This window comes from Gekko japonicus, unplaced genomic scaffold (genome assembly GCF_001447785.1).
Source record: "Gekko japonicus isolate JY-2015 unplaced genomic scaffold, Gekko_japonicus_V1.1 scaffold250, whole genome shotgun sequence".
Classification (NCBI taxonomy): Eukaryota; Metazoa; Chordata; class Lepidosauria; order Squamata; family Gekkonidae; genus Gekko; species Gekko japonicus.
In genome coordinates this window covers 1,062,482-1,089,426 of record NW_015167538.1, presented here as the reverse complement: position 1 = coordinate 1,089,426, position 26,945 = coordinate 1,062,482, and the positions used below count along the sequence as shown (strand labels likewise).

At 48.6% G+C, this 26,945-nt stretch overlaps 3 protein-coding genes across 3 annotated transcripts in view; all 3 read right to left on the bottom strand.

Moving 5' to 3' along the window:
* MKS1 (Meckel syndrome, type 1) overlaps positions 1 to 1,687 on the bottom strand; it is a 20,287-nt gene extending 18,600 nt beyond the window's left edge. Inside the window, exon 1 of the mRNA XM_015413541.1 lies at positions 1,608 to 1,687. Coding sequence (XP_015269027.1) covers positions 1,608 to 1,687 — 80 coding nt within the window. The remainder of the gene's footprint in view (positions 1 to 1,607) is intronic.
* A 4,063-nt stretch (positions 1,688 to 5,750) lies between these two features.
* On the bottom strand, positions 5,751 to 12,439 carry BCL7B (B-cell CLL/lymphoma 7B). The gene is made up of 6 exons (XM_015413552.1): positions 12,223 to 12,439; positions 10,269 to 10,344; positions 9,661 to 9,757; positions 8,504 to 8,674; positions 8,107 to 8,186; positions 5,751 to 6,739 (listed from the first exon to the last, which is right to left on the bottom strand). Exons 1-6 carry the CDS (start codon positions 12,378 to 12,380, stop codon positions 6,647 to 6,649), a joined length of 675 nt encoding a protein of 224 aa, XP_015269038.1. The 5' UTR covers positions 12,381 to 12,439; the 3' UTR covers positions 5,751 to 6,646.
* Positions 12,440 to 15,227: 2,788 nt separating this feature from the next.
* TBL2 (transducin (beta)-like 2) lies at positions 15,228 to 23,321 on the bottom strand. Its single transcript, XM_015413546.1, has 7 exons — positions 23,077 to 23,321; positions 21,313 to 21,443; positions 19,288 to 19,472; positions 18,566 to 18,717; positions 18,270 to 18,396; positions 17,986 to 18,138; positions 15,228 to 15,762 (listed from the first exon to the last, which is right to left on the bottom strand). The coding sequence occupies exons 1-7, from the start codon at positions 23,213 to 23,215 to the stop codon at positions 15,306 to 15,308; spliced, it is 1,344 nt and encodes a 447-aa protein (XP_015269032.1). The 5' UTR covers positions 23,216 to 23,321; the 3' UTR covers positions 15,228 to 15,305.
* Positions 23,322 to 26,945: the final 3,624 nt, after the last annotated feature.

The following is a 26,945-nucleotide window of genomic DNA, read 5'->3' as shown; positions in this document are numbered from 1 at the left end:
AGGAATGCTCAGGGGCCAAAAATTAGTATCTGTAGTGAGATAGGAATACTGTGTCCCTATTCATCTCGGGTGTGTGTGTGTCATTCTGAATTTGTGAATGTTTGCTGTAAGTGTCCTCAAGAACTGGAATAGTAAAAAAAAAGAAAAAAGATATAAAACCAGTAACAAATATGCTAATGTTTGTTGTGGTATTCTATTTTACATTGTGTTTTAAACATTTTTAAGCTTTAACCTTTAACATGTTTAAACCTTTTAAACATATATCATACATAAGTGATGTATGTTTGCAGTTTGTTTTTATGAGATAAAACTGAGTATCTGAAAAATATGCAAAGTATCTAAATATTCTAAAATAAGAATGAGTAAAGAAACAAAAAACCCCAATCCCCCTCATTTTAAACTTCTTATTTTGTGACATTCATTGAGGATATACTAATCATATTCCTTTGATTCTCAGGAGTCAGCTAAATTTGAGACATCCTGTTCTTGAAAAAATGAATCCATCAAAGATCAGTTAGTTTAACTAAGTGTAAGCTGAGAGTTTAGTTCTAGTTTGAAGATTTGTATCAGCCAAGTTCACACACTACAAAGCAATCTAAGTGGCACTTGATTTGTATTTATCAATCATAGCTGTTTGCCCCTTTGAGGAAACCCATGTGGGTACATGTAAATTTCCCTAACAGGGCAAATAGTGGCACTCTGAGGCTGCTGTTTCAGGTTGGAAAGTAGGACAGCGGGCAGGATGACCCCTTTTCTCTTCACAGCAGTTCCTATTCAAATTGCCTGTCACCTCAATCTCTGGGAGGGATGCACATGAACACATGTTTACCCTAGTACATTGTTCATAAGTCAACGTGAATGCGCGTACAGTCTGTGTACAATGTACATTTGATTTGAGTAATCATCATGTTATATTCAGTGCATGAACAGCTGAATGTCACTTCAACTCCACATTTATCCAGATGCTGGTCCCCAGTTTTGGTTGCAAAGCGAACACATGTTGGCTCAGTCTTACATATAATACACACACATGCAGGATGTACCTGCATTCACTGTAACACATGAACAGAACTACTACTACATACAACACACATCTTGCATTTCCACATTCTACAGCTTCCAAGGCATATTTTCAACTATTGATCACGTCTCATTCACTTAAAGACGTTTTATTAGCACTTTTTCAACCTGGAAAACGAACAGATCCTTGGCTAGGGAGCAAACCCTTCAGTGATGTAGAATAGTGTGCATTTGAGGATCCTCAGTGTGAAAACCGGGGTGTTTCCAAGCGCCTCTTCATATTTGCTTGTAGAATTTTGAAAGGCAAGTAGAATTCGTGGATTTAAAAAAAAATGTAATTGTATTTATCGTTACCATCGTGCAAATTTAAGGATTCCCTCCATGCTTGTTTCTCCCCCCACCGAAGACTCCTTGAGAGCCTTTTATTGCAATGAAATCAAATAAACGAAATTATACTAATAAATTGAACAAATAAGTAAGCCGCCGCGAACTGGAGGAGGAAAGTAAAAGGGGGAGGGGGGGGATGAAGAAGCTGATGTCAGGAGAGAAACATGAGAAAAACACCGATGGGCGGGGAATGCCCTTACCTGATCCGGAGGTTGCAGATGGGGTCCCGAGAACGGTAGACCGCCCCACCCGTGTCTTCATTCCAGGCGGGGTGCGTCATTCTGGAGCTGGGGAGAGCCTACGGCTGGCGCAGTGTCCGAGGTAGGCCGCGTTTCCATGGACACGAGAGATGGCGCCCGTCCTCTGCCTCGTGACCCATAATAAGCCTCGCCTCTTTGCCTTCTTCAAGCCGGCCGAGCGGAAAGAGCGGCTTCCATGCCATTCGTATCTTGGTACGTGCAGTTGCCGGGGCGGGGAGGAAGAGCGCGTGGGAGCATGTGTAGACACCCCCCCCCCCCGTGCAAACTTCTCTCCCATGCTCGGCTGCAGCCACGTGTGAATACGTGCAGAGTTCCTTCATTGACCGTTGGAGCAGCTGTCCGCTTGTCAGTGAACAGGGGGGGAGGAAGCCCCGGGCCTGTACAGAGTCCCTCCTGCTTTCTCTGCATTTAGGCTTCAAGCATCCCCGGGTGGGAACCAGACCTCGCCGGCGGGCTTAAAGGTTTGCTTTAGTTCGCTTGCTGGAAAAATGAGAGGCTGGAGTGCGTCCACCTCCTTCCTGCCCTGGGGCTCAACCCGGTACTGAGCCAATGAGTAAAAAAGGCAAGAGAGCCTCTGGGTATGTACAGAGAGTCTTTTCCTTCCTGTATACGAAGTGATTGAGTACCGGATCAGGTTCAAGGTCTTGAGTGGTCTGGGACCAACCTATCTACCGGACTGCCTCTCTTCCTGGTACACCCCCCCCCCCCCGCACTGTGAGACATAGTCAGAGGTCATTTGGGGGGGGGGACGTGGGGGAAAGGTGAGGTGCGGGGGGGCGGGGCACATGACGAAGCCCGCCCCCCCCGCTTCTCGCCGCCCCGCTTCCAGCCCTCATTCAGCCAGGAGGAGGCAAGAGAAGAGGGAGGGTAAGTTGCTTCCTCCCCGCCTCTCCCCAACCCTGCCTGCCTGGGGGTGTGGCATATGCTAATGAGTTATGCTAATGAGTTCCCCTAGCTCTTTTTCTACGAAATGACCCCTGGACATAGTGCAGTTCCACAGGCCTGTAAGACAAAGATGTTCCACCAGGCCTATGGGGTTTTTGTGTGTGTAAAAATGATATTTATTCACTAATGCTTATTAGGGGGGAAGCCTATGGTTGAGGACACAGTGCTCCCTCTGAGCTGTGGAGTCTTGTGAGCAAAAATTCTACTTTGTGAGCTACTGGCATTAAAGTTGTGAGCAAGTGATTTGGCTACTGCATAAATTAGTTTGCTCTGGAGCCCTCCTTCCTGAGCTTAGACAAAAATGTGTGAGCTGGAGGCTAAAAAACTGTGAGCGAGCTCACACTAACTCAGCTTAGAGGGAACATTGGCTTATGGGGAAATGACGTAAAATGTTTTAAAACACCATCGAGCTTGGCTTCCTCCATCTCTCCTCTCCATATGGGGAAAGGACATGAAGTGTCTTTAAAACGTCATTCTGAATTAGTTTGCCTCATTACGTTTTTTAATGGTTTTTAATTGACTTACAGATGTATTTATTGTCATGATGTACACTGCCCTGAGCCCTACAAAGGGGAGGGGGGGGTCTAAGAATCAAATAAATAAATGCCCCAGAGCTTGCATGGGTTGGATGATTTTATTCTTAGATTGTTTTATGTGACCCTTTTTCCAGGTGGGATGCTGCAGTGCTCAGGCTTGGGTAGCCGGGATAGCTAGCTGGGTCAAGATGGACTGCTGGCCAGACCTAGCATGGCAGTACTCCTGCTCCAGGGGGAAGCTTGCTCCACCATGAATAGTTTCTCCTGTTTTCTTGTTTAAAAGCCAGGGCTATTTTTGGGCAGGAGCGCATAGGAACGGAGTTCCAGCTGGCTTCCAAGTTGGCCACGCACAGCAGGAACTCATTAGTATAATAGGCCACACCCAACAGCAGAAACTCATTACGATTGGCTACATTAGGGGTGTGTGGCCTAACATGCAAAGGAGTTCCTGCTACAAAAAGGCCCTGGGTTTTGACAACAAACAAGGTAAACAGAATAAGCAGCAAAAGGTGGGTGTGGCTGGATGAGCATTCTTCTGGTAACATGGGGGTGTGGCCTAATATGCCAATAAGCTGTGCTGTCAGGGGTGTGGCCTAATATGCTAATGAGTTTCTATTGTTGGGTCTGGCCTATTATGCTAATGAGTTCCTGCTGGGCTTTATCTACAAAAAAAGCCCTGTTAAAAGCTGTGTCTTGTGGCCCTGAAAAGGATTACATATTCCAGCCCAGACATGATTGCTGTGGGGGGGGGGGATGGATCTGTCTTTCTCAAAGGAGAGCCCCCCCCCCTTACACATATGCCTCCCAGAGTTCATCTTTAAGCCATTGTTCAGGGAGGTGGGAATCCAAACCCCTGTGCAAAACCAAACCAAACCCCCACCCTTAACACTGGGAGCCCGGCTGAATTTAGGAACCAACATGGGGGCTGACTTTGCCTCTGCAGTTGCATCAGGAACAAGACTGTGACTCCCACCCTACCTTCTTGAGCTCACATGATAAAAGACGCCACCTTGCTAGCCCTGACCTGGGTAGCCCTGGCAAGCCTGATCTCGTCAGATTTCGGAAGCTAAGCAGGGCCAACCCTGGCAAGTAATTGGAAGGGAGACCTCCAAGGAATACCAGGACTTGGGACGCAGAGGCAGGCTATCAAGACACCTCTCTGAAAAACATCCAAGCCCCCAGTAGGGGGTCACCAGAGGTCGCCATGTCTTCCAGGCCTGCAAGCACACACACACACACACACACACACAATACCCACACTTAAGATGCCACCTTGCTTTCTCTGCCCAGGAAGTTGCGCCTGGTGGGCAGAGCTCAGCACAATCTAGTAACACTACGGAACGCTCCTGTCAAGCTAAAGGTGTCCCAAGCATGCAATTCTGCCCCCTCTCCATGAACTTCCTTCGGCTTCTCCTTCATATCTCCCATCTTACTGGTCCAAGTTGGAACACCCCAAAGACACCAACTGCTTATGAAGCCGTCAACCCTGCTTTTATGAACCCAGGAAGCTGCCTTATTTGCCTTATCCTGATAGGTAGTCATTTCCCCTTAATGTGTGGCCCTAGTGAGTGTAATTAAAATTGTACTGTGTAAACCGCTCAGAGCCCTTCGGGGGTTGAGCGGTCTAGAAATTGAAAGTTAAATAAATAAATAAATAAATAAATAAAATCCTAAATCAGACCATCAGGATCACTATTGTCTACTCAAGAGTGAAAGCAGATTTCCAGGGTTTTAAGCAGAGCTCTTTCACATCCCTTTCTGCCTGATCCGTTTAAACTGAAGATGCCAGGGAATAGAACCTGGGACCTTCTGCATGCAAAGCAGAGGCTCTTCCACTGAGCCACGGCCCCTCCCCATGCAACTCCTGTTCCATTTCCAGAAATGTGCAGAACTCCACAATGGATTGTGTCCCATGAATCTGAGCTATCTTAACACAGGGGTCCCCAACATGGTGCCTAATAACACCTTTCCTGGTACTCCCCAAGTGCATTTAGGAAGTGAGCAGGGCCAGGTGGGTCTTTTACCCAGCAAGGCTTTTGATTGGCTGCGAAGACTTCAGCTGCCACCACAGAACAAGGATTTTTGCTGTGTGACTGAAGGTAAGCTGTGGCAGCCATTTTGTGGCTGTGCTCACCCACTAGAGTGTTTCAGAATTCCAGAAGGTGCCTGCAGGCTCAAAAAGGCTGGGGACTCCTTGGTCTACCAGCATCTATACTTAAAGCTGGTACTGAAGTTGTCACTTCACTGGCCTACTGGCAAAGCTTTTTTTTTTTGTGATTTGTCTCCCCATCGACCACCCTCCCACCACACCCATCCAGGGCCTCTCTCCTCCCCCACTTCCTTCCTTACCTCCTCCACCTACTTCCTGCCCTATGTAAGTTTGCAAACAGCTCCAGACAGGGAGCATCTTGTTTCTGAGTAATTTACAGCACCAGGTATGCTATTAGTATCAAGTAACTCCGGGATCGCACCTTCCCACCTCGATAGCTCTTTGGCGCGGCCTCCGCCTCCCATGCCCGACCCCCTCCGTAAATAATGGTTGCGACACCCGATCTATTTCAAATATTTTAATTTTAAAAATATTCTCTTCAGTGCTAAAATATCTCTTTGCTTCCCTGCACGGCCAGCACTTCTTGCCGCGGCAGGGCCTCAATCACAGACTCAATTCCACGTGCAGATTGTGACGGGTCAGGTTTGCAAGGGCCAGAGGGGGCTGGGTGGTTTGGGGGCAACTGCTCTAGCGGGGAAGCCCACCCCAAAAAGAGGGGGGCTGCTTAGAGACAGGCCCCCACTGGCTTGAGGCATGCAGCTCCCTTGTTTCCTGAAGGAGCGGGAACCGGCCGAGCCCCGCCTGCGCCAGCCGACAAGGACTGCCTGCAGGTCCTCAGATCCTAACGGGGAGGATCCTTTCTTGGCAGCCAAGCCTACCGGCTCCAGGCCAGCTGTCCCGATACAGAACCCCCACCATCCACCCAGGTGCAAATCTCTGGCTCACACTTGTCCTAATGGCTTAAAACTCAACAACTATTGCACGACATCCCAGCTAGGCTCCCCCCCAGGTCCCATGCTTCCACCTGAGGAGAACCTTTTGCTCCCAAGAGGAAGAGGGACCTCGGGGGTTGTCCAATCAAGTGCTGAAAACCCCTTAGTCCTCGAGGAATCTCCTAAACCACAATCCCCATCCCAGAGTCCACAGAGGATTGAGAAAAAAAATAAAAATAAAGAGAGGCTGCAGCACCTTATCTCTTAAGCGTGCAAATGAGGGGAGTAAAAGAGGGAAGGGAATGTTGTGTCGGGGGGAGACGGGATGACTCTTGGCAGTAGTGGGCGAAGGCAAGCTGGCGTCGGGAGGGAGCACGGTCCCAAGGAACGGCGGGATGAGGACTGTTGAGGGGCGGCAGACGGGTATCCCAGTTTTCAAAAGGATGAGCGTCTCGTGGGCGGGGGGGCAGACGGACTCTTAGGGAAGGACCACATTGCAGGGGAGAAGCCAGCTAGCTAGCTCTCGGAGGCCGTGTGGCATGCAGAATTCTGGTCGGGACAAAATCTCTTGAGTGGAGGTGCTCCGGAATCCTCCTCCCCTCCAGCTGCCTGCAGCAGAGAAAGAAAAGGAGGCTGGTGAAAGAGAGGCAGAAGGCAGCCTGGGGCCGATCCCGAAGCAGATTATAACCAGCGACAGCCACACAGAGCTGCCAGGAATACAAAGGAGAGGAGCTTTCAAGCTGAGGCCACACCTGTTTTTCCAACCAGCATGCTACACAAATATGGGATTTTGTTTCTTCCACTGAATGCAGACACAGGCCATCTATGCCCTACATGCTTAAACTCCTCTTATCCTCTATGTCTCGTCCCCCCCAATCTTTACAAGTTTCTTCTGGGAGGTCTGCGATTTGCTAAACCAGGAATTCTGACTGCTAGCCATCTTGGAACTGATAAATTTTACTGTTGTTTTCTTTTGTTGGTTTAAAAATTTTTTTACTTATGTATTTATTGTATATCTCTGTTATAAGCTGCCTTGAGCCCTGTTTGGTGGGGAGGGCGGCCAAGAAATTTAATAAATAAATAAAATAACATTGAATAGGAGAGGTATTGGCGGCATCTGTGCTTCTGGTAGGAGCTTGAGAGTGACTAACCCACTTTGCCTTTAATCAGTTACTAATACTTCGATAAATTTGCATATGATCAATGTTAGAGTAAATGAGAAGAGCACAATTTCTCTGCAATGTGAGACAATTTACAGCACAGGAGATAACAACCCCTCTTTGCTGTTAGAAGGTTCACCTTTCAAAACCACCTTTGTGTCAACAATTGGAAATCTGGAGTGTTCCTTTTGTGGCAATACCACAGAAGCAAAAGTGCCAATGTTGTAAGCCACCCTGAGCCCGCATGCAGGGAGAGCAGGATATAAATCAAATAATAAATAAATAGATAGATAAATAAATAAATAGATAAATAAAATAATCAAGGTGGGAAAGATGCAAACACCCCAACTTTAACTTCTGTTGCCTGTGGTACTTTTTTTAAAACCAGAGGAAAACCACAGCGGATTCTCTTTGAAATACAAAACACCCTTGACCTTTGGACATGACCCAAAAGGAGAAGCTGTCTTTGTGGGTTTGCTTCCCCTATTGAATTTGGCAGAGGAAGCTTGAGACACTGGTCATCCTGAATCGAACCGTGTCACTCAATCTCTGCCTTGCCAGTGCACTGGCAAGTGACTTTCAACCTGTGATTAAAGCTTGCAGTCCATCTACCTATCAAGTGAAGCTGATAGCCAACTGCAAACACTTCCGCTGTGAAGGCTTGATGGGAAAGCACTATAACAGTACCGCTCCCTCCTTGGGTCAAGGTTCAGGAGTGCAGATCTGGAAGAGTCCCACTGTTTTTCAGGGGCAGAAGGCATTTCCCTCCGTCCACCTAACCTCCCCAAGCGTCTAAGCTCTACCGGCAACCGTTACCTGAGCCTCCAGAGGGCCTGGCTCTTCCTTCGTGAGGGTTGGGGGCTCATCGGCTACTTCAGAGGGAGGCAGGGCAGGTTCTGGAAATGACACATGGGAAAGGGGTGTTAGGGACCTAGCAAGAATTCTGCTGAACTGCGAGTGGCTGGTGCTCCTGGTAGTGATTGCTCCCCCTGCCTGGGAGCCTGGAACAGCCACTGTACACAAGGCTGACCCCCACGAGATATTTGGCTGCACCCCACACCAATGCTCCTTTATTCCGGAGCAACTAACACAGTGAAATTCTTTGTTCATCAAAAGCCTGCCCTTCCACCCCAAATCCTGGGCCGCAAGCAGAGCTCAGGCACCAGACGAGGGTTGCCACTGCGACTGGCTTGCTATCAGTGCTCCCTCTCACCTTCCAGCGGCTCCTGTCCCAGTGTGGGCGGCTGGGAGTCATCAGTGCGGAAGTCGGAGTTGTGCGTGGGGCTCATCGACTCGCTCTGCTGGGGGCTGGGGCTGGAGGCAGGGCTGCTGTCTGCCTTGAGCTGATAGGCATCCGACAAGGAGCTCTGGTTGCTGTTTTCGTCTGGAAGATGAGGATCAGTCTTATGTTCATCTGTCATAAATGCCAAGGGGCTCGGGTGGGGTGGCAGACAAAGCTCCCCCCCTTCATCCTCACAACAACCCTACGGCAGCACAACTGGCCCCAGATTAGCTTCATGGCAGAGGAGGGATCTGAACCTGTGCTTCCTCAGTCTTGGACTCTAACCCTCAGATTAACTTGTTATGTTCTCACTGCCCGCCATGTGTGCAGCTGTCTTGCTGTTATCTCTGGTCAAGAAGGGTGAACATTGCAGGCAAGAATACATTTTTCGTATCACTTTTAATTCTCTGGAGGAGGGGAACTATCGTCTTTAACTAACTTCAGCTCCATCCCTTTCTTTAGTATGTAAATGATATGTATGCCCTCCCTTACAGAGCTGTTGTAAAATACTGTGTTTGTGTGTGTACGGAATTTGACATAAAAAATTAAACCAGACAAATATTTGCCTGCAATTAATACTGCCACTATAACAAATCTGAAGTTCGTTACACCTCAGGATCACCAGTTGCCCTTGGACTGAACTCACAAAGCTGCCATTCAGACTGTCAATCCATCTAATCCCAAGAAGCCTCCTCTGCCTGACAGTGGCTTCCCAATACCCACTACCTGAAACTGTTCTAAGCAGAGATGCTGGGGAGTGATCCTGCAAAGCTCTTTTGCCAGGTCAGCCCATCCCATCCACCTAGAACAGCAATCTCTCCCCTGACTGGCAGCAGCTCTCCAAATTCTCCAGTAGGAGACCTTTCTCAGCCCAGAGACCTTTCCCAGATGTGATCCTTTTTATCAGAGATGCCGGGGGCAGAATCTGAGACTGCTGCATGCAGAGCTGGTGCTCTGTTAGTGAGACTTATTCCCTCCCCTGTGCCTCTTCAAGACAGAATATAGCCCTAGTTATTGAAGGTCTTTCTGGACACAGGGAGGCACAGCCCCCACCCCTGCCCAGCAAGGAAAGCGCAGGGCCTACTCACCCTGGAACTCTAAGAGCAGCGAGGAGTTGGCTGCAGCTTCAGCTGGAAAGCCATTGGGCTCCCGGACAGCAGCGCTACTGGATTTGGACTTCTCTTTCTGGAAGGGAGAGAAAAGAGGAAGGGCAGACCATGTTGCTGCAGGTGTGCCATGTGGGGCAACCCACCCGCAGGAATCCCCACCCTCTTTACAGCCAGCAGAACTGGGCTGTGGAGGCTGCCAGAGCAATAAAAGGACATTTTGCCAGTCTTTGGGGACCTTTCCACCTGACTTGGGGTGGAGCTCAAGTTCCTTAGAGGAAGAAAGTACAAAGAGAACGGCTTATAACACCCTGAGGAATCTTGGAGCCTCCCACCAAGTTTGCCACTTAGGACTCTGCTTTGGACTGCTAGGACCTGGCTATTCCACCACATGCATAGAAAACAAAAGCGGACGTCGGTGCTCCCTCCTCTTTTGTTCACGGAGGGAACCTCCACCGATTCCCATCAAGTGTGCTTCCATCCCAGAGGGAAAGATGGGCCGATCCTATCCCTTGCAGTGCTCAGCCCTGCTGAAGGCCAGCCTGAGGTCCCTCCTCCCAGCAGGATCCGTTCCTTTAGCTGCCTCTTACCTCTTTGCTGTCGACTACAGGCACCCACTTGAATATCCGCAGGGATGTGTCTCCCACAGTCACCCACTTCTTCTCCCTGTTTCAGGGCATAAGAGAGACTAGATGCAATGCAAGCATGATAAGCACAAGTCACAGATGGGTTTCAAAAGGATAGAGGAACTCATCCCTGTCTGCCCCCACCTGCATCTGTTATTCAAAGATTTCCTGCATCAGGACGTGGAGGTTCCTTAAAGTTAGCTTTAAATGGATCGGCATAAATTCCTATGGTTTTTACAAGTATCACAGATCCATAAGAACATGAGAACATAAGAGATGCCAATGTTGGATCAGGCCAAAGGCCCATCCAGTCCAACACTCTGTATCACACAGTGGCCAGAAATACCAGTGCCATCAGGAGGTCCACCAGTGGGGCCAGGACATTAGAAGCCCTCCCACTGTTGACCCCCCCCCCCAAGCACCAAGATAACAGAGCATCACTTGCCCCAGAGTCCCTATCTATACCTTGTGGCTAATAGCCACTGATGGACCTCTGCTCCATATGCTTTCCTCTGCTCCATATGCTTCCTCTGCTCCATATGGACATGCATTTTACATTAAACTGGAAATATTCAGTTTGTGAGTACTTTAGCTTCCTAGGAACCACTGTTGCTGATCTCAGAATTAAGCAGGGTCGGCCTTGGCTAGTATTTGGATGGGACACCTCCAAGGAATACCAGAATCCTGACACAGACACAGGCAATGGCAAACCACCTCTAAACATTTCTTGCCTTGAAAACCCCACGGGGTTGCGATAAGTCAGCTTTCCACCACCAGGAAGTCAGATACCATATTCGGAGAACTTAATACAGACTTGAGTTTCTTCAGTCACCAGGATAGTTTCAGGTGGTTGGCCATGTGAGTATGTACTGGTAGCACGAAATTTGAGTCCAGTAGCATTTTAAAGACCAACAACATTTTCTAGAGTATAAACTTTCATGAATCATCAAAGCTCGGTGTGTCAGATACCAGTCTGATGGATACCTGGTGAAGAACTTTGACTCACAGAAGCTTATATGCTGGGAAATCTTGTTCATATTTAAAATATTACTGGGCTTGGATTTGGTTCAGTCACCACTGACTCACCAGGTGTGTTAATTAGCTTAGAACACCTAGAAAGATTTCAGATTGCTCCTCTACATTTTTCCTTGTTTTCATTCCCCCCCCCAAATTACATCTCACTTAGTACTTCCTGCATTTCATGGTCCCGTATCCTTGCTATTTAAAATTGCTGTTCATAGGCTCATGTACATTTTTGTGTAGTGAGGACTACCATATGGATTTGACTAAAAGTGGTGTGTAATCCATCCTAGAATAAAAACTTGAAAGGCTTTAAAGTGCCACAAGATCCATCCCATGTAAAATACAGAGAGGAGGGCAAAGATGATACTGTCCTACCCTATAGTAGTGTTGCTGAAGATACCCAGATAATGGGTTCGTAATCCGTGAGGTGCAACATCTACATTCTCTAACCAACTTTTATCTGTCCCCCCCCCCCCCTATCATCCCGGAAATAAAATTCCAAATGAAATGAATGGAACCCACTATGCCTGTTGGCAATTTCCACGACTCTCTACTATTTCCACTAGGTGACATATGCAAATAATCCCTGGTTCCTCTTGTCTCCATCCCGTAATAAACTGGGTCAGCAGAGGGCAGATCCCTCAATCTCCATGGCAACCCAAACACCATTCAAAACCACGCCATAGGACTTGCCCTGGCCAACCGGACTACGTGCAGCAACCCCACCTCTTCAAGCAGCGGAAAGAGATTGGACCTGTAAGAATAAACCCGCCCTCTAACGCATAGGTTTACAGCTGATTGGCTGTTCCGCTATCACCACGACTGCGTTTAGCTGGGATTGGCTGAAAAAACTCTAAGTCCCTCCCTCCCGCGGCCCCTCCCTCCATCCTCTCACCATTTTCGAACGCGCTCGATGGCCGCCATCACTTTTTTGATGTCATCCTTGGCGCGGCTGCGGGTCTCGGCCCGCACCGAGCGGCCCGACATGGCGCCCGTGGCCCCGGCAGCCCCCGATCCCGCACCAGCAGTCGCCGCTTCCTGCCCGCCGCGCATGCGCGCCCCACCCAACTGCGTGCGTAACGCGTCAGCGCGCCCGCCCGCCTGCGGGAAGAGCAACTGTCCTCAGTTCGCATGCGCAAACCACCCTGACTCTTCTCCCGCCCTGTGCGCGTGGAGGAGGTACGAAGGCGGAGGCTGCGCTGCACCACGTGATGTGTGTGGTGTGCTTATTCTGTGCCTAACCACAAGGATGATGGGCTATTAGGCTTCTATACAACATAGGTAAAATATGTATAGTAAAATGTGAGAATATGTATTATTTATTATGGTATTATTATTAAATATCATGATTTATTTTTAAGACCATCTATAGCCCTTTCCGTTATCAAGGCGTTTTTGTATATAGTAATTTTTACATGAGGATAAGGTAGGCCAATGCTATCATCCCTGTACTGTGGATAATGACGCATGGTACCAGGGACTGAGCAAAGCCTGTTTGCCTAAGGCCATCCAGTGAGAACAGAGAGCCTTACTGCAGCTCCTGTGGTTATAGATTAACACAATTAATTCAAGACCTGACTGGAGCCCCTACACTAGGCCTCCAAAGCCCCACACCCACCCACCACTAAGCTAGCAGGGACATCTTATTGGAAGAACAGGAAGAAATTTCTGTTCCAGTGGATTTACAGCTTGGAGGCTACTCTGCCATCTGGAAGGCCGAACCCCTTCCTCCCCCTCTATAACTGGCAAAACATTGTTTTAATGTGTTGTGAGAAGCAGGGTATAAATCTTTAAAGGAACAGCCAAGAAACACAAATCTGTAGCTTCAGCATTTCTGAACTGAATGAAAGCTGCATACATCAAGGGGCGCTTGTACAGGCGAAGAAATGAACCAGAAACCAGGAGCCTTTTACGCTAAGGCAGGCCCTGCTACAGAGCCAGCTGCCCTTCTAGGAACGTACTAGTTCTGCAGACTGATCCGGTACTCGGTTACTTAGCAATAAGCACCCACCCCCAACTACGTGTTTACAGTTGTAACTGAAAGGTAAGAGTAGCCCTAGCGCCTTTGGCTTGAGTAAAGTAAAAAGGTAAAGGTTCCCTTGCTCGAAAGCCAGTCGAATCCGACTCTAGGGTTGCGGTGCTCATCTCCGTTTCAAAGCCGAAGAGCCAGCGCTGTCCGAAGATGTTTCCGTGGTCGTGGCCGGCGTGACTAAACGCCAAGGCACACGGAATGCTGTTACCTTCCCACTGAAGTGGTACCTATTTATCTACTTGCAATTTCTTGCTTTCGAACTGCTAGGTTGGCAGGCTTGAGTGGCGAGCTATAAATCCACTAACTAAATAAGCAATCAAGCCCACTTCACTTAATTGTGTGTGTGTGTGTGTATATATATATATATATTTCTTAATTGTATAGAACTGAATGGGGTAGTCATTACCAGAACACATTGAGGCACCAGTTGGTGGTGTGCATAGCAGTACTTCTTGACTGTATCTATTCCACCTTACCCAACAGTGGCACTCCCTCACATGGGCAGCAAACATAAGCTGCTGTGTAGTAAAACAGTAAGACTGAGTTTACTACAATATAGTGGGGAGCATGCACCATTCAGCTAGAGAAGAAACCTTTATACCATAAAAAGTACTGGTTAAGCAGACCTGACTGGGACATTCAGAATGTCCTGTGAGCAGAAGGCCGGTCGAGAGCCTTGTCCATTGCCCAGAGGTTTTTAGAGAAGGGTAAGATAAAAGTTAAAACACAAACTGTACAAGGAAAACATCGAAGGCAGCAAAGTAGGATTACTTGGACCAGGGGTGGATGCTGGGATTTTTGCTGAGGAGGGTCAGATCAAGCATCTATAAGCTATGCCTCTCCAGGGGTCCCCAGCACAGTGCCCACCAACACCTTTTCTGGCACCCGCCCAAGTGTAGGGCTTTTGCCCAGCAAGGCTTCTGACTGGCTGTGCAGATTTTTTAAAATGTTGCTTTGGCGGTGGCAGCCACCACTGTACGAGGATCTACACTGTTACTGAAATTAAGCTGTAGCAATCATTCTGTGGCTGGCTTCACCTCCCGTGGCAGCCATTTTGATGCTGCGCCCACCACACCATGTCAGAATTCCAAATGTGCCTGCAGGCTCAAAAAGGTTGGGAACCCCTGCTTTAGACTTTCAAGAGATTTCTTGGTTCTGTAAATTCAGCCCATGTTGGGAGTGCACAGGAATCCTCCTAAAAAAACTAAGAACACACAAGAGCGATGAGCTTTTTCCTACCTGAAAGGAAGCGTTCCCCGAGACAAACTGATCTACCTTCACCGAACACTGTATGTTAATACAGGATCTAAATACAAGTGCTGCAGCAAAACTCCTAATTTTACAGAAGGAATTCTGCAGATTGCATATATGCAGGCAATCTATATGCACTGTTTAGCCCAGAGGGAGAAGAGCAAGACCCATGAAATGGATGAGAAATCTTGCTCAGCCAACTGATATTTCACCATTTGTTGGCCCTGGCTGTCCAGACTCTTCTGGTCAACCATAAGAGCTGCCAGTGTACTTTATCCTCTTAAAAATAAGCAAACTTGGCATGCTCAGACTGCTGCGTTCCATGCCAAATTCTGCATCTAAATGGCAAAAGTCATCAATGCATAAGGAAATGCCATTGCTAGGACTCAGCTCCACGCATGGCTAGAAACAATCCAGGGTACCATTCTAGGAGCCCCAGACTTTATGGAGAATTTGCAAAAGGATGGGAGTTCTCGAATCCTCGGCTGGAGGCCTACTTTGGAAGCATGCAAAGTTTTCTTCGCCACTAGCCCCCCACAGACTCCTCCTAATGCGTTTCTTACCAACTCTGAAACTAGGCAGTTAAGAGGAAATCTCAGGAAGCCAGACTTGTCCAAAAATTCTTTTATTAGCACGTATCCCGTCTTAAAATCCTGACCCTAAATCTGCATGGGAGCACTGTACATGGAAAAGGGTCACTTCCCCTTGCCGTAGATACTCTCCAGTGAGTTCTGGGCATTTGTGATCTGCTGCTGCAGTCTCTGCCTAGTGGACTCATTGGTGGCCTTCTTCAGCAGAACCTTCATTTCTTCCACCACTGCCCGGTAGCCGGCTGTGTTGTGGAAGACCCGGATGGCCCGGTCCCCAGAGGAGACCAGGAAGCGGCTGTTCACGTCGAAGGCCAAGTCTGTGATGTGCTCCCCGTGGACATTCTCAAAGCGCTCTTCCTCCTTGCCTTCCCTGGTGTTGTATACAAAGATGCTGGTGCTGCAGGAGATGGCTAGCACTCGGGCATCGGGGGACAGAGCGATGCGGCAGGGTTCTGCCACCTCACATTTACCCGTCAGCAGCAAGTAGGGATCCTGCTGTTTCTTGTATTCAACATCTGTGTCCCACAGTTTCCACGTGCCATCCTTTGAGACTGTCGCCATCCTGTGGATGGGAGGGAGAGATACCATATGCTTTGTAAATGAAAATAAAGTAGGGACTTCTATCTCGGAGCATAGGAACAAAAAGGTTGGTAGTAATCTACGATATGACAGGAGGCAAATGAACCTCCTTAATGTCATTTTGAGGCAATCAGGGTGGGAAAATACTGGTGATAAGCACTTGGGTTGGTGAAAGGAGCTGGAAAGTGTCTCCTCTTTCCAAGTGTGCTGCTGTTGTAGAACCTGCCCACCACCTCTTCTGTCTCTTTTCTATTCCAAACAGCTACCTCCCTCAGCCCCACCTCCCTTTCAGTCTGGATTAGCTTATAGTGTCTCCATATTCTTCTCGAGCTCTCAGAATGATCATTGCTATCCAGCTACCTATAATTGTTTTTTAGAACAAAAGACAATGGGGAGGGGAAATGGGAAGGAGAGAAAGTCAGGCAATGCATGCCTAGACAAATCCTTCAAAATTCTCCTCTTTCTCTGGCTGCTTTTAGAAGAAGAAGAGGAAGAGGAAGAGGAGGAGGGGGAGGAGGACATTGGATTTATACCTCGCCCTTCACTTGGGAGTCTCACAGCAGTTTACAAACTCCTTTCCCTTTCCCTCCCCACAACAGGCACCCTGTGAGGTGGGTGGGGCTGAGAGAACTCTGACACAAACGGCCCTTTTTCAAGGACAGCTGTGCTAGAGCTTGTGACTGACCCAAGGTCACATCAGCAGGTGCAAGTGGAGGAGTGGGGAATCAAACCTGGTTCTCCCAGATTAGAGTCCACACACTTAACCACTACACCAAACTGAATTGGAGTGTAACCTATTGCAATGTTTAATCTGTTTATTTTCCTCTTACTACACTGTTTTCTACCTTTGTAACCCCACTGTCTGCTTTGTGGTATGTTATATCTTGCAGAGTTTTTTTTGCTTTGGACAGTTGGTTTCCGTCGTTTCTCAATTCTGTAATCTTAGTCTTAACTACATTGTTTATTGGAGGTCTCTGCTGTCCGTTTGAATTGATTTTTATATTTCGTAATCCGCCTTGCGTCTCGGCAACAAAGTTGGACTATAAATTAAGTAAATAAACAAACATTACTGTTTGCTTGCTGGCCGTCTGGCATCTACATTTCATTTTATTTATTTAAAACATTTATTCGCCGCCTTTCTTCCTTGTGGAATACAAGGCGGTTTACAATATAAATAAAACATTATTTTAAAAAAAACACAATAAAATTGATACAAGTCACAATTTAAAAACTCTAAGTAGAACCACCAATAATAAAAGCTAGATCCATCAAAATGGAGTCCTAAATGTCTTCAACTGCCTCCTGAAGACTGACAGTGAGGGGGGCCAGGCACATCGCCCTGGGGAGGTTGTTCCATAATTGTGGGACTTCCACAGAAAAGGCACTCTCTCTTGTGTACCCACCAAACCAGCCATCTTTAATTGACGGGGCAGTCAGGAGGGCATTTCCCCAAGATCTTAATTCCTTGTCAAGAATATACATGGACTCCCAGCATTTCCACCAGCTTTCTTTGTAGCCTTTTGGGTACAGCTGAAGGTGTCGACAGTACCCTAGAACAATGTCCTCAAAGGTTTGGCCCCTACACAGGGACCACCCCCTTGCTTGTGCTCTTTGGTGGTCCCCAAAGTCAACCAAGGGGGTTCATCTGTTGCTGCTCCAGAACTTCCATCCCTTAGAAACTTGCCAAAGTTCTGGCATCCTTCTGCAGTACTTTTAAAACTGTTTTCCTTTGGGGATCTGGGCCAAGCCAGAAGAGCCTGGAATGTTTCAACACCTTAGGTTACAGTGCATCAGGCATGGCTTGGGCCCTAAACATATAAACCAATCAGAACTTGAGCATGTACCGGCAAACCTTCAAAGGACACACCTTCAACCCGTTATCTAGCAAGAAGAAAAGCCAAGTGAAAGGAAGAGCATATCCGCTTGGCACAGAGTTAATTCTACCCTTCACTAGCACAGGGGCTCTGGGGCAAGTGATGCTCTGTCTTCTTGGTGCTTGGGGGGGTCAACAGTGGGAGGGCTTCTAATGTCCTGGCCCCACTGGTGGACCTCCTGATGGCACTGGTATTTCTGGCCACTGTGTGACACAGAGTGTTGGACGGGATGGGCCTTTGGCCTGATCCAACATTGGCGTCTCTTATGTTCTTATGATCTCATCAGGGATGGCCAAAGCTAGCTATTCTGGGAAGTTGAGACAGTGCCTTACCGCCTGGAGTCATTGGAGAAAGAGAAGGAATACACGCCTGCTGTGTGGCCTTTCAGCTCGAAGGCCCTAGCCACCTCCCGGAAGTCTCCGCTCTTACTGAAACACACCTCCCACACCTTCACATCCGGAGTGAAGCCGCAGGATGCGACAAACCTGAAGAGAGGAAAGACCACAGATGGGGCATTTGATTCCCAAACTAGACCACAACCAGACAACACACCTACATGCGAGTGCCCACTCTGCTGCAGAGACAAGCCTGGGCACGCAGGTGACACCATCCTTACCTCCCACACGGCGACACAGCTGCAAAGGCATTGTTCATCTGGTTTGTGTTGATGCTGGCCAGGACTTCCCCCTTCAGGTCCCAGATGAGGATGGTGGTGTCACTGGATGCTGTCATGATGAACTTCCCTTGTGCAGAGAGAAAGAGGTTGGAGGGGGTTTCCTGGAGCTGGCCCGATGAAGGTAGGGGTGCTTACAAGGACCAAGTGATAGGGCGCCTTTCAAAGAAAGGCATCGTGGAGTGGTTGAACCCCTCCATCTCCAGCAGCGGGAAAGCAAAAAGGGCCCAGTGGAATACCTGTGTCAGCAACTCCAATGCTGATGACAGGGGCTTTGTGCTGTTTGGGGAAGTCTTCCGGGGTGGCGACATAAGCAAAGCTACCATCTTCTTTCTTGGTCATATTAAAGACTCTGATGGTGTCACCGTTAGCCAGCCAGACAATGAAGGCTCTGAGTGAAGGAAGGAGAGTCACTGCCTGGAAGCGACACAAGGAACAAGCTGCTGTGCCTTGCAGACCAGCAGCCTCCACCTCTCTGCGTTGCTGGCCGTGGCTTCTGGCATTGAAGTTGGCTGAGACAGGCTTGGGGAACCGATCCAGCTTCATGCCCTGCCCTGCCCTGCCCTGCGAACTTCTACATATGTTACAGAAAAGTGGAAGGGGAAGCAAGAGCTGCCATAGGCAAACTTTAATCCTTCGCAAGCCAAGTGCCCCTGTAAAGAACCAGTGCCTGGGGCTCAGCTGGGAGAGAGGACAAACCACTTAGCTCCTAGGTGAGGTGGTTCCCAGATTGCAGCAGACCTGCCAGCGGCCCTCAGAGTCCCTAGCCTTTTCTCTCCTCTCCCTTTCCCCCACCTTTGTGGGTTGCTCGTGGTTCCTTAGGGCATGTATTAAGAAACACCACAGCCAGGCTAAGAAATAGATGCACATAGGTAGCAAAGTCCCTGGGAGGGAAGGTCAGGAGGGGCTCGTTGCATCCTGCCCCAGAATTCCCCTACCGCAACGTGTACGCCCTCCGTACCTGGAGTCTGGGTAGAAGCAGACCAAGGTAGCATGATCCAATTCCACGTTGGCCCGCAGGCAGCGGTGCTCCCGCTCCAAGAAATCCTTGGTGCTCCAGATGCGAACTGTGCGGTCATCAGAGCAGGATGCCAAGTACTTGCCATTGCTGCTGAAGTCCAAGCAGCTTATACTCCCACTGTGACCCTGCAGAGCACCAAAAAGATACACTTTTGCATTCTCAATGAACAACACTCTGGGAGTGTTCTAATACCCCAAGGATCTGGCCATGCCACAGGAGCATGAAGGGCAATCAAACCGTCAGTGGAGTTCCCACGTCCTGTATTAAATGAGTAGAGGTCAAAATGCCTCTATATTTACTTGATTTATACCCCGACTCTGATCCCTATAGGGACCCAGAGTGGTTTATCTTGCTCTCCTCTTCTCTGTCCTCACAGCAACCTTGTGAGGCAGGTTAACCTGACAGCACATTACCAGCCCAAGCTCATCCACCGAATTTCCATGGTAGAGTGCAGATTCACGAGGTCTTCCGAGATCTTCGGCCAACACTACCCACTACATCACAATTGCTGTCATCTTCGGCCCCAGAGTGGGAGGAGTAAAGACTGCCCCATAGCTGAGTAAAATAGTCATGGTGGGAGATGCCAAGGAGGGGGTGGACCCCACCATTTGGTACTGTGACACTGGCTCCTTACATTCACAGCTGGCCAGGGCAGGGTGGACCTGTGCACACACCTGCCTCCCTGAAGCTGAATACCCTGTAATGCCTCATGTGTACTGAGCAGCAGAAGTATTTTCTGAGTTCTTTTTGCATTTGGCCAGGGACATCCTGTCACTCCAGGCAAGGTTACTGGCAGAAACTAGGCTAAAGCAGCTTTCACAAGGTAAACTGTGCAGGGAGGGGTACTGTAACAGAAGGAGATCAGACCTTCTTGAGGGCCAAATTACACGACAAAAAGCTGCCACACTGTAGTCATGCCTACAAATAAAACGTTTTGGGGACTAAAGGCTAAAAATTCTGCAATACCACTGAACAGAAGGATCTCTAAATCTTCTTGTACCCCAAAAACTGGAAAAGAAATGAGACAAGAAAAATCTTCTTCAAGGAAAAGCCAGTCACATCCTGTAACTTTCTACACCCTCTCAGGTGACAGGGTGCTAACTCTTTTTCAAGTCATTCTTCAAGCTCCCCCCCCTTCCTATCCTTCCCCAGTCTTCCCCCCCAATCCGCCTTGAGTCACAACATGGGAGATTAAATGAAGTAAATAAAACCACAATGGTACATGTAACAGCATTTGCTCACATTCATCCCTCCTAACCTGGATCCCCAGCTCCAGCATAATAAATTATACGACGTGGCCAAGGTGGCAGCGAATAAACAGCTTCAGTCAGCTGCTCCGCTATTTAAATTTTTTAATTGTATTTTAACAGTCAGGTTATCCTCTGTGCTGGACTATTTGGTTTATTTGGACAAACTGGACTATTCTTATCTCTGTACACCAAACTACTGGTCAGACTGCTTAGTTATTTCAGCAAAAAACTGCATCTGTTGATATGAGACTAGGAACCTCCTCCACCCAAAGAAGCCGATTACAGAGTGGCCAAGAAGCCCAGATCCCCACTCTCCATTCAAACTGGCCAAGCAGTTATGCATTGGTGATCTGCTAACGAAAATAAGTCATTAGTGATATTTCTACTTTCTCCTCCTCCAGTAGGCACAAGTTATATGAAGTGGGGATTTTCCAGTGCTCATGGAAAGCTGAGAAATTGTTGGGGGGTGTGTGAGAGAGAGAGAGAGAGAGAAGGTACATGTGTGTGTTCAACCAGTTTCTTGCTCCCATTTTGTAAAACCTGGAGCTATGACCTTGAATCATTTCTGCAGAAGAAAGACTGGCTGATGACCAAGGATGACACTGAAGAAGGTTGATCAGTGTCAGAAGTCCAGACCCCGTTTTCCCGGACACGTGGACAGCAACATATTGGAACCGCTGGCCTCTGGAACACAACCCACAACACCAGCGCTAACCTTGAGGGCTGCAGCCACGAGCGGGTGTGTGAAATTGTGCTGCTGAGGCTTCTCTTTTCGACTTCGCTGGTGCGGCTTCTGTTTCTTCTGGATGGAAGTTTTGCCAGTTGTTTCACCGTTCACATTGTGATCTACAGAATACAAGATTTTTCAATATGCCATGAGTCAAGCCTTGTGGACCCCGTCCCCAATGCTCCACCAGAGGCTGGGTGGAAATGCATTGCAGGAAGCAATCACCAGCTGTCAAGGCAGCTGCTACCATGTGAAAGAACAGCTATCTTGTACAAGGCTGCTAGCCCTAACCCGAATGGCCCAGGCGAGCCCAATCTCATCAGAACTCAAAAGATAAGCAGGGTCGGCCCTGGTTACTACTTGGATGGGAGACAACCAAGAGATGTCTAGGGTTGCTGTACAGAAGCAGGCAATGGCAAACCACCTCTGTTCTGTTCATCTCTCGCCTTGAAAACCTTATGGGGTCACCAAAATTTGGCTGCCACTTGACAGCACTTCCCGCTAGGAGCCACCCAAGTCTGCGATCTAAGTTTGTTAACAGCCACTTGCAATTCACCATTTAAGGCAGGTTTGGAATTGCCTCCAAGCCGGACAGTTTTCCAGAAATCTGCTGCCTTTCATTGGAGGCCATAAGTAAATAGCAACATTTCTTCTTACTAGCTTGCAAGGCTCCTGTAACTTACACCTCACGTGAAAGCCCTAGATTCAATCTCCAGTAGCCAACCCCAGATACTGAAAGTTTCTGAAACTTATGTCTCCCCCGGAGGGCCCTTTTCCCATTGATAGCACTCTGTCCATGTTTATCTTCACATACAAAAGGCTTTTCATGCCTCCCCCCTCAAAAAAAAAATCTGAAGCAACCCAGTGTGGCAGGAGCTGGTGCACCCTGTAATTCTCCAGACTGGATGTCCTGACTCTGGGCCTATACAAGCAAAGGAGCTGCATAGTTTGCCAGAGCAGAATGCATGCTTGTGCTAATTCACATCTGCTGGGGGCAGCAGCATGTAGAGCAGATTTCAATTTCCTGAGCACGCTGGGAGGCAGTTTTGGCACAGGAACAGCTCTGTGTACATATGCATGTGTGAAGTTTCCTTCTACTACTGAGCCAGAGGCTGGGCCCATCAAGTTCACCATTGCTTTCTATGCCTGGCTGCATATCTCCAAGCATCTTCAGCAAAGAAAGGGGACCTTCTGTATGTAGTGATACTAAGCTAAGAGCCTATATGCAATGATACTAAGCTAAGAGCCTGTTTAGAAAAAGCCGGCTTCTACCAAGTCAGACCATTGGTCCATTTAGCTGAATTTTTAGCGGTCCAGAATCTCAAGCAGAGCAAAGTCTTTCTGAACAACAGTTACCCAAAGGAAGACAGAACCTGAACTCTTCTGCAGGCAAAGCAGGCGCTCCACTACTGAGCCCCTCCAATGCACGCGATCGCAAACGACTCCAACATTATTTCATAAACTCAACGCCGTGCGTAGTTTTCCTTCGTAAGGATGCGAAACAATATGATAAAGTAAAAAATGAACACTGTAATAAATACTTCCACATAATTTAAGGAATTACTACCCCCCATTAGGTAACTAAACAAAACAAATAACTTTTTAAAAAACAAAATATTCTTTTAGAGCTCTGCCTCCAGCTCAGCTCTTGCGCCCATTTCGCAGACGAGACAAGCAAGTCCGACCTAAGCCCCGCCCACAGGCCGGTCGAGGAACGTGGAGTCGAGGCCCCGCCCACCGCGCTCCCCTCACCGTCCGCCGGCCTGTTGGCCTCCTTCTCTGACGACTGCGGCTCCTTTCCGCTCGGCGTCTTCCGTCTCAACAGCAACACGAGAACGAGCGCTCCGAGCAAAAGGGACACGGCGACCAGCACCCCAGACGCTTCGTCCATTTCCTCCGCCCCGTGGCCGTCTCAGCGCGCTGAGGTAACGGAAAGGGGGTAATAGCGCATGCGTTGCCTCTTCCCTCCTTCATGATTGACGTGGCAAGACAAGGCGAAGTGCGCATGCGGCGTTCTTCCGGCGGACACCGCCTCTTCTACCCCACCCCCGACCCCGTGGTTAAGTATGACTTTTCCCCTAGAGAATCCAAAGTCCAATGCACAGTCGAAGACGTTACGGAGACTCAAGCAGGTAATGCAAGAGTTGCTTGCGGTAATCGGAGATGCCGGACTCTGCGAGGATGGCCGACCTATCAGAGGCTTATTTAAAACTTATTTAAAGTGTTATATACCCGCCTTTTCCCCAGACATCCCAAGACCCGAAGCTGGTATTTCTGCTGGAGTAGTTTCAGAGGGTCAGCCGTGTTAAGTCTGCTACAGCACAATAAAGCAGAAGTCTAGCGACACCTTAAAGACTAACGAGAGTTCATTCCAGCATGAGCTTGATCTGAGTCAGGGCTCACTTTTTTCCAGACGCGTGGAGAATAATCTTTTGCAGTTTTTTTTTTTTTAATAACCAAGATCGCAGAAAGGGGAAAAGAACAGGGAGCTGGAGCGCCTGTTATAAAATTCCTGTTCATTGAGGAATGAAATGAAGGAATGTATGTATCAACTCGCAGTCGTTCAGATGTGAGAGCCACACGGTTTAAAACACTGTAGTGGAGGAGAAGCTGTTTCTCTCTGCGGGTAGTGCCCAAAATGGCCCCAGAGAAGCCAGTGATGACGAGGAAGGATGAGATCCCGACGGAGCGACTGCTCCACGGTAGCCTGACTGCAGTAAAAAGCCGTGGAGTCCGAATGAATGAAGGCACGGCAACCCTAAGAAGAAACAGCACCTTGAGAAAACTCCCCCCTCCACCATCAGCACCTTGGCTGAACCAGTTCTGACCCCAACTCCTCCCTTTCCGCCTTCTGTAATTCACCTTATAAAAATATGGTAAATGATTTCCTCTTCGTAACATCTGAGGAAGTGAGCACCATCTCGCGAAATCTGATGTTGAGAGGACGTGCCAATAGGCTTTAATTAAGGCGCCACTGGACTTTGGTTTCGTATTTGCACAAGTCTTAACCGTCAATGCGATCACACAGTCTTTAACCAGCACCATTGCACCTGCAGCCCCATCCTTTGGTTGGCAACCTGCAATTGCTAAAAGGCAACTAGATCCGCCTGATATTGTTTAGTGTGCCAATGGAAATGTTTAGACCGGGTCTTTCTGCACTTCGTAGCGCCACCACAGCGCTTATTCAGGGAAAGGCAGAGAGCCCAAGAGTGCTTTTGCGCACGCGCGAACTGAGAGCAGTAAAGGTAAAGGTTCCCTTGCTCGAAAGCCAGTCGAATCCGACTCTAGGGTTGCGGTGCTCATCTCTGTTTCAAAGCCAAAGAGCCAGCGCTGTCCGAAGACGTTTCCGTGGTCATGTGGCCGGCATGACTAAAACACCAAGGCGCACGGAACGCTGTTAACTTCCCACCGAAGTGGTACCTATTTATCTACTTGCAATTTCTTGCTTTCGAACTGCTAGGTTGGCAGGAGCTGGAACTAGAGACGGGAGCTCACTCCATCTTGCGGCACCCGGGTCTCGAACTGCTGAACTACTGACCTTCCACAGTCTGCAGTTCAGCATCTTAACCACTTGAGCCACTACAGCGACCCGTACTGGAAGGCAATTAGTACTGCAGCCCCGACGTTTTAACGGAGTTGTTTGCGTGGCTGTTGGTGCTCTCTGCGGGACGGCTTGCAGTTTCGCTTGCAGTTTAATTTGCAAAGATCGTGGGCACAGCCAGGAGGTGTTGAGCGTTTTAAAGCTCAGGTGGCTTTAGAAAGAGGCTCGACGAATCATTGGGCGCGACGAGGTCCCTCCATGGCTATTAGCAATGCTAGATACTTCGAACCTCCATATTCAGGGGCAGTATACCTCTGGCGAGGCAACAGCAGAGAATCCAATATTGGGGGGAGAGCACCATTTGGCTGGGCCTCAAGCACACAGAGGGCTTAAAATGTAGGTGCTTGTTAATTTTTTGGTATTTGAGAAGTTTCACAACTTATTTTATGTAATGTCATTTTTTATTATGGCTGTGGCTAGGGAGCCTCAAAAGCGGGAAGTAACTTGGGCCTCTGAGAGGCCTGTAGCTGGCCAGTGTGTGTGTGTGTGGGGGCTGGACTAGATGGACCTTTGGGCTGATCCAGCAGAGCTTTTCTTATGTTCTCATATAATGTAAGTGCTGTCATAATGTAAGTAAGTAAACTGTCCCCTCCCTCTGGTTTCTTCTGTATTCACGAACTGCCTAGAGAGGGGAGTGTCCAGAAGTATGTACAGAGCCCTCCATATGCATTCTGTTTATGCTCACACCTCCTGCACCCCCAGGGTTTCCTTCACATTACTGAGATTTCCTGGAGAGGTGAGCATCCATGTATACAGTGTTGCCTAGGTACCCTCAGTGCTCCCTTCCCTTCATTTTCTCCCTCGGGGGAGCTCAGTTACTACAATAATCACTGCCATGTTTTGCACAAACAATGAGGGCTGGAATCCCAAATTTATCTACTGGATAATTTTTAAAAATCCCATTGAAGAGTGTGATTTTGGCAGATATCCATAATGCCAGGATGCATGTAAGAAGGTGATTTACTTGGCAGTGCATCTGAGGGTGGGGGGAATCATCTTCCAGCACCATTGCCTTTAGTTTATAGCCCACCCCAAAGGTGCCTGATGTAATTTTGCCCCTGAAGAAGCTCCTCCGTGCCTGTTCAGTCGCAGGATGCCCTTTGATCTTATGGCAAGGGCTGGCACAGTTGGGACGCATCCCCAGGGGAGCTAGGCCCTTTTAAAGGTAAAGGTTCCCCTGCTCAAAAGCCAGTCGAGTCCAACTCTAGGGTTGCAGTGCTCATCTCCGTTTCAAAGCCAAAGAGCCAGCGCTGTCCGAAGACCTTTCCGTGGTCATGTGGCCGGCATGACTAAACACCAAGGCACACGGAACGCTGTTACCTTCCCACCGAAGTGGTACCTATTTATCTACTTGTAATTTCTTGCTTTCGAACTGCTAGGTTGGCAGGAGCTGGAACTAGAGACGGGAGCTCACTCCGTCATGTGGCACACTCGGGTCTCGAACTGCTGAACTACCGACCTTCCACAGCCTGCCGTTCAGCGTCTTAACCACTTGAGCCACCGCAGCTCCTTTTGGGCACGTGCAAAAGGCAGTACAGTAACATGCAGGGCTGTGGCTGAGAGGTAGAGCATCTGCTTGGCACGCAAAAGGTCCCAGGTTAAATTCGTGGCACCTCCAGTTAAAATGATCCGGTAGTTGATGTGAAAGACCTCTGAGACCCTGGAGAGCTGCTGCCAGTGTTAGTAGATAACACTGACTCTGATGGACCAAGGGTCTGAGTATAAGGCAGCTACATATATACCTGCACACCACACAGACAGAAGAGACTTCCAGTCCCAAGGCAACCAAATGCCAGAAAACCATAGAGAAAACATCAGAATGTCTAGATTGCATCTGCTGAAACAAAAGCAAATCTTGGCATTTCCAGACAGGAGGCTGCCACAGGAAGTGGTGGGTGCTACAAGCATGGACGGCTTCAAAAGGGAATTAGATAAGCATATGGAGCAGAGGTCCATCAGTGGCTATTAGCCACAAGGTATAGCTAGGGGCTCTGGGGCAAGTGATGCTCTGTCTCCTTGG